General features: G+C 47.9%; 1 protein-coding gene across 1 annotated transcript in view; it reads right to left on the bottom strand.

Moving 5' to 3' along the window:
- NFATC2IP (nuclear factor of activated T cells 2 interacting protein) overlaps nucleotides 1-1,972 on the bottom strand; it is a 27,959-nt gene extending 25,987 nt beyond the window's left edge. The window contains exons 1-2 of the mRNA XM_004386601.2: nucleotides 1,462-1,972; nucleotides 681-753 (exon numbers count right to left, since the gene is read on the bottom strand). Coding sequence (XP_004386658.1) covers nucleotides 681-753; nucleotides 1,462-1,857 — 469 coding nt within the window. The 5' untranslated portion in view covers nucleotides 1,858-1,972. The remainder of the gene's footprint in view (nucleotides 1-680; nucleotides 754-1,461) is intronic.
- Between the last annotated feature and the right edge of the window lie 5,720 nt (nucleotides 1,973-7,692).

The following is a 7,692-nucleotide window of genomic DNA, read 5'->3' on the forward strand; positions in this document are numbered from 1 at the left end:
TTTCATTAGAATGAATTCTCATTTACTCCCTTTGGGTGATTTGCAAAAATCATACTCCCAGAGGACAAAGGCTAGGAAGCTCTGATAAAATTCAAAGAACACCCTGCTGACTCCAGATTGTTCCCAAGGAACTTGTTGCAGATGTTAACAAGATGTTACAGACTGCCACACTTCCCCATCCACCACACCTCCACCTGCTTGCTGGCTCCAGAGTGTTCCCAAGGAACCCGCTGCAGATGTAACAAGATGTTACAAATTCCCACACTTCCCCTACCCACTGCACCTCCACCTGCTGGCTCCAGAGTGTTCCCAAGGAACTTGCTGCAGAAGTAACAAGACGTTACAGATTCTCACACCTCCCCCTCCACCCCTACCCACACCAGTATTACAGAATTGGAATCTCTGGAAGTGAGGCCTGGAAATCTGTATATTAACACGCTTGTTAGAGTTGGGGGGAGGGTGGTTTGACACAACTTCCTAAATCTACTCCTATGCCTTCTGATTAATACCCCAGCCTTTCTAGAGCTTTCTGAAGCCTTTCTCTACCTGGGATGCAGGAGTCACCTCTCCCAACCTCTTTCCCTGAGCCTCCCTGAGAAAAATAACTGCAGGGATGTGGACTCCAGGAAGTGTTCCCAGAGGGGCTAGCACTGGCTCCTCTCCCTGAAGCCCTCCCTTACCTTCCTCAGCCCCTGGAGGGCAGAGTTTCAGGAGGGGCAGGTGATCTGGGATGAAGTGGAGGCTGCTTTTCACCTGCAAAGACCAAGAAGAGCAGGAGGGTCAGCCCGAAGTCCTCCCTCCACTGAAAGGGAAGAGGAGGGGTGATTCCTTCCCACACACAGGCCTCCTCCAGCTCCTAAGTCCTCCCTAAGGATGCAGACGCCACAGCCCTCTCCCGGGGACCTGTCAGGCTTCCCCAAATTCCAGAAGTGTAGTACTCTCAAGCTACGCCCCCTCTTTCTCTAAGGCACTGTTAAGATGCAGGCTTGGTTCTTTTTGTACTAAGTTGCTAGCCACCCCTCGTACCTTAGATTCCTAGGGAAGCCCAGCCCCTATCTCACCCTACTAACTGGGGACCCCAGCCCTCAAGTCTCTCTCGTCCCCAATACCCCAACCACCTAACTCAAACTCCAGCATGTCCCAAATACCTGTCCCAGATCTTCCTGGCCCCTCCCTGAACCCCCAGGGATCCAAGCACTCTAGCTTTTCTGTGTCCCCAGGACTCCAGCTTCCAGGAATCCCAAACTCCCAACACGCCCCAAACTCCTTCATCTTCTCAGAATTCCTGCATTTCTCTGCCCAAGACCCCAGACCCTGGCTTCCGTTTGGTCCCGCAAGACCAACCCCTGAACCCTAACCTCAGCACTTCCTATAGTCAGCCCCTCCCCGAACCCCGGCCCCTCTTAGTTGCCCAGCCTCGTGGCCTTTCTACGCTAGCCCTCCCTGGGGACTTGGCTGCACCTTCTCGGAGTACACTGGAACCACCGGTGCCTCCCCGGGATCCAGCAGCAGCCGCCGCCGCCGCCTGACCGCGATCCGCGGGGCTCCTTCGGGTCGCGCGTCCGCCCCTTCGCTGTCACTGTCGCTGTCGTCCCGGGACGCGGCTGGCACGGGGGCCTCCGGCAGCGGGGCTTCAGCCGTATCCGCAGCGCCGCGCGCTGTTGCGACCTCCAGGATATCCTCATCGCTATCGCTGATCAAATCCACAAACACGGAGTCCAGGGTGCGTCGGGCTGGAGACCGCTGGGCGTGATGACCCCGGCCTCGGCCACCCCGGGTCCGTCGAGCCCCTCGAGCCCTTCGGCCTACACCGCCGCCTCGGGACGCCCGACCCCGTTTCCTCACGGGTTCCGCCATAGCACAGTCCACACCCACAGATGCCGGCCTCTACTCGTCTCGCCCGGCCTCCTCTAGCGACTTCCGCTCTTCATTGGACGAACGGCCTGCTGGTCAGCACCTCGCCCCGCCCACACCCTCTGGATCAGCTTCTCGCCTTTTCACTGGTCACTGCCCTCGCCCATCACGCACCCACCACTAAACTAAGGCGCTAAAGAATCCAATCACACTCCGTGCAATCAGCGTAGGTTTCGATTCGACTCTGCTCACCCATTGGCAGCACTTCTTCTCTTCCGGACAAGCCTTCCCCAGACCCCGCCACTGAAGAGATCCGTTTTTCTGGAGGAGCTTGGCATTCTGGGAATTGTAGTCCTCAAGCCCTAAGACAACACCGTGAAGGAAGGCACGTTGAGAATTGGTTTTAGGAACCGCGGAAGAGGCCTGAGATCTTTCCGATAGCCCGTTTACTGTCCGCCACAACCGCATTGTGGGCATGAGTTATTCACTCAACGTCACACACTCTCCCATATTCCTCACCTCATTTGCAGAGTCCACACAACACATCCCAGGCAAACACTCTTCAACACTTCCAGTTACCTTCACCAGCATAGAGCCCCTCGCCTTGCACCAGACATTCCTCACACATTTGGTGCACTATGTCAACAGAACATACACACCTGAACATAAACAGCATCAAGCACCTCAGAGACTCCACATCCTCCACATATGTACCGTATTCGCAACTTGTGCATAACATACATGCCAACACAACACACACATTTCCCTTCACCACTTCACACCTCCCATATTACCTCCAGGAGCCCTGGTGGCGAAGTGGTTAAGAGCTCAGGCTGCTAACCAAAAGATCCGCGGTTTGAATCCACCGCCGCTCATTGGAAACCCTCTGGGGCAGTTCTACTCTGTCCTATAGGGTCGCTATGAGCTAGAATCAACTCAACGGCACAGAACAACATATTCCCTCCAACAGCATAAACCTTACACCATACCCACACAGCATACACCCAATGCCACGAGCCTCTCACATACACAGTGTTCGCATACCTCATACAGCCATCCAGAACATTATCTCCAACAGCACTCACATCCCATTCCATACACCCCAACTCAGTCAACCTACACCTTAGATAATCCATGCAGACTCAGTCCAGGTCAAGAATAATGGCGCAAACCCCCAGCAGGTGGGGCTTTTTCCCAGGGAACAGAGACTCCTGGGCTGACAGAGGGGACTCCAAGGACTTCCCAGCCCCAGGGAATATTCAGCCACTCTTTGTAACACCTGGGAGGCCCCTGCAAGCTAGGGAAGCAGGAGGTGTCCCCGAGGATCTGAAGCTTCCCTCCTGCCTGTTTTCTTTCTAGGCCTTGCTCTGGTTCAGCCCCTGACAAAAAAATAAATTATGGGACAGGAAGTTGAGCAGCTTTGGAGAACGGCTTCCTCCCTGCTGGAGGAAGCCCCAATCCAAATGGCCTTGGTGCTCCTGGCTCTTGGTACAAAAAAACCAAACCCATTGCTGTGGAGTCGATTCTGATTCATAGAGACCCTACAGGACAGAGTAGAACTGCCACAGAGGGTTCCCAAGGAGCAGCTAGTGGATTCAAACTACCAGCCTTGTGGTGAGCAGCCAAGCTCTTAACCACTGCGCCACCAGGACTCCTGGCACACGAGAGACCCTTAATAAATACCAAATAATAATAATGGCTAATATTTATTGAGTGCTTACTGTGTGCCACTGTTATGCGCTTTTTTAGTTGCTATAAAACAAAATTACAAGTTTTGCATTATGAAAACAGAAAAAATTCCCTTACCCAGGACACTGAAAGTCATCTTGTTAAACGTTGCTAGAAATCTATGCACTGTAACAAATAAATATCCTAGCTATGCTTTAAACTATAACCTTTACAAGTAGCTTGTTTTATTTAGCATAATTGTTTCTAGGTGACCAAGCTCACTGAAACCAAAGCGGCTGGTTTCATTATTCATTAACATGAAACTTATTCTTTCAGAAAACAATCAAAATTAATGAACAAACATATCCTGTTTTCAAAACTTCAGGGGTCTTTTAACCATGACTCACTGATTTTGTGATTGTCTTGCAATTGTTCAGCAAAGTTTTTATCTAAACTTTAATAATATGTGAACATATGCTGTTTTTTAATGTAAATGTCAAATTTTGTTCAAGGTTCCTGATAAAATTGTATGTAAGCACTTTAAAAATCCTAATCGATGCACTAATTTATTTGGTGATGATGTGCAAATTGTCTATTAAACCTGCATGGCAGTCTGGTAATGGTGTTCTGAGTTATTTTTTTTTTTTTTTGGTTGTTTATTTTTGTAGTTTAAGTGAAAGTTTACATTTCAAGTTAGTCTCTTATACAAAAATTTATACATACATTGTTATGTGACCCTTATTGTTGTCCCTATACTGCGACAGCACACTCCTCCTTTCCACCCCTGATTTCCCATGTCCATTCAACCAGGTCCTAACCCTCTCTGCTTTCTCATCTCACCTCCAGACAGAAGCTGCCCGTTTAGTCTCATGTATCTACTTGAGCTAAGAAGCACACTCTAACATCGTTTTATGTCCCACAGTCCAGTTAAATCTTTGTCTGAAGAGTTGGCCTTGGAAATTGTTTTAGTTCTGGGTTAACAGAGAGTCTGGGGGCCATGCTTTCTGGGGTTCCTCCAGTCTCAGTCAGACCATTAAGTGTGGTCTTTTTACTAGAATTTGAGTTCTGTACACCACTTTTCTCCTGCTCCATCAGGGACTGTCTGTTGTGTTCCCTGTCAGTGCAGTCATTGGTGGTAGCTGGGCACCATCTAGTTCTTCTGGTCTCAGGCTGATGCAGTCTCTGGTTTATGTGGCCCTTTCTGTCTCTTGGGCTACTACTTTCCTTGTGTCTTTGGTGTTCTTCATTCTCCTTTACTCCAGGTGGTTGGGACCAATTGATGCATCTTAGATGGCCACTTGCAAGCTTTTAAGACCCCAGACGCCACTCACCAAAGCAGGATGCAGAACATTTTCTTAATAAACTTTGTTAGGCCAATTGACATAGATGTCTTCTGAAAGCGTGGTCCCCATACCCCCACCTCTGCTACTCTGTCCTTCGAAGTGTTTGGTTGTATTCAGGAAACTTCTTAGCTTTGGTTTAGTACAGTTGTGCTGACTTCCCCTGTAGTGTGTGCTGTCCTTCCCTTCACCTAAGATAATTCTTGTCTACTATCTAGTTAGTGAATAACCCTCACCCTCCCTCCCCACCCTCGTAACCATCAAAGAATGTTTTTTTCTGTGTTTAAACCTTTTCTTGAGTTCTCATAATAGTGGTCTTATACAATATCTGTCCTGTGACTGACTAAATTCACTCAGCATAATGCCCTCCAGATTCCTCCAAGTTATGTTTCACAGCTTCATCGTTGTTCTTCATCATTGCATAGTATCCCACTGTATGAATATACCATAATTTTTGTTTATCCGTTCATCTGTTGATGGGCATGTAGGTTGTTCCCATCTTTTTGCTATTGTGAACACTGCTGCAATGAACATGGGTGTTGTGATGGTTAAGATTGTGTGTCAACTTGGCTGGACCATGATTCTCAGTGTTTTAATGTAATCACTCCCATGATTGAATATAATGTGAGTAGCCAATCAGATGAAAGGGAGTCTCCTTGGGGGTGTGGCCCACATCTGTATATAAGCAGACATTCTGGCTTTTTGCTCTCTCTGGATCCTGCGGCTGCTTCCTGTTGTCTCATCTTCCTTTCTTGGGACTTGAGCTGTCAGCTTATCTGCCGAATGTGGGATTCATTGACTTGCACAGCCTGTGAGCGGGAGCCCTTCTCTCCGACCTGCAGATCTTGGGCTTGCCAGCTTCTGCAGCTGTGTGACTTGGGAGAGGCCTCTACCCTGATCCACGGACTTGGGACGTTCTAGCCTCTACAATCACGTGAGCTGTTTCCTTCATATAATCTCTCTATATACATATATTTTTTTTACACTTTACTGGTTTTGCTTCTCTAGAGAACCCAGCCTAAGACAGGTGTGCATATATCTAATTCGTGTGACGGCTCTTACTTCTCTAGGATATATTCCAAAAAGTGGGATTTCTGGATCGTATGGTATTTCTATTTCTAGCTTTTTAAAGAAGTGCCAAACCGATTTCCAAAGTAGTTGTACCATTTTACATTCCTACCGACAGTGTATAAGTGTTCCAGTCTCTCCACAACCTCTCCACCATTTACTATTTCATGGCTTTTGGATTAATGCTAGCCCTGAGTTATTTATTTTTGATAGTGCCATCGTGTCAATTTTGACTCATAGTGACCCCATGTGACAGAGCTGAACTGTCCCATAGGGTTTTCTAGGCTATAATCTTTAAGATCGCCAGATCTTTCTCCCGTGGAGCTGCTGAAAAAGGGGTGGAGCTGGGATTCAAACCCAGATAGTCTGATTCCAGAGCACTGGGCTGGCGTTAGCACACTTCTGTTCCAACCTCAACTTCTGAGACTTCCCTGGATGGCAGAGCCCACAGCAGTGTCTCCATCCATGTGAATGCCTGAAGCACCCATCTCAGTACTTTCCACAATTCTTCATTCACACCTCCCACACTTTCTGAGCTCCTAATCTTTGCCATCCCCTGACTGGGCACCAGTGGCACAGAGAAGATTCAGACAAGGATTCATCTTCAAACAGGTAAAATGTTCAATGCTTCAGCCCCAGGCAGGAAACTTAAATGAATGTAGCAGGCCAGGTAAAAGGTAAAAGGGAATGGTGAGAATTATGGCAAAGTAGAGAGCTTATTTTGTCTGAAAGGTAAGATGGGGGTAAGACAGCAGTGGGTCTTGAATGCTAAGCCAGACCTAGAATTTATTTATATTTATTTATTTATGCCCAGGGGATTTGTGCTCAAGGTGGAAGCCCAAGAAAATGCTGGAGGTTCATATCCCACCTCCCACACTCCAAACAACATAGATACATTAAGCAAGATGTAAACGAGGGTTTGTTTGTTTTTGAGGGGGGAGGTAGGGTGTTTGTTTTGTTTTTGTTTTTAATAGATAACAGAGCTCAAAAGCCAGACAGACTCCTCTTGGTGCCAGAAATAAAGAAGGAAATCAAAGCCATGCAATGAGAGGGGGCTGAAGTCAAGCAGCCCACGGGGATGCTGGGATTAGATATACCCTAGAGTTGGAATTTTAACACCTTTCTGGGGACAGAGGTCATGACTAAGGCCCTAGGAACAGCAGGGAGCTGAAACTGAGCTCCCTGCACAAAGCTGGGAGCTAACAAAGGGCTGTCTCATCTGGGCACAAAAGAACAAGGACAAAAATCTCTCCACAGTCCCTGAGATGTGGTATGGAAGCAGGCCACCCAATAGGCAGTGTGTTTCCACTCTGAGATATCAGAATCCCAAGACTCACCAAAGGCCTAGATTTAGACCAAACCTCTGGTGTAAAACTCTACTCTGAGAAACTCATGAATAAATTGGTCAGAAACCTGTGTAGCCTATAAGGTCGTGGTAGAAGCCAAAGCAAGCTGGCCCCAGGAGGTGTCAGTGGGGCCCAGAGAACTCACAGAACTCCCACAGGCTGACTCACTCACAGAAAAGAAACACAATGAAGTCAAAGAAACCTTCCATGGTGCCACCCACCGCCATGGGAGAATTCACCCACAACAGTAGTTACACAGACAATAGTAATCGCACCATACCTTCTCCCTAATGCTCTTTGGAGAGGGAAAATTGAGCATCAGAGAGGTTAAATAACTTGCCGAAGGTCACACAGCAATTGAAGTAAATATTTAACTTCTCTATGCCTCAGTCGGCTCATTATCATAAGATGATAAT

This window comes from Trichechus manatus, unplaced genomic scaffold (assembly GCF_000243295.1).
Source record: "Trichechus manatus latirostris isolate Lorelei unplaced genomic scaffold, TriManLat1.0 scaffold00170, whole genome shotgun sequence".
Classification (NCBI taxonomy): Eukaryota; Metazoa; Chordata; class Mammalia; order Sirenia; family Trichechidae; genus Trichechus; species Trichechus manatus.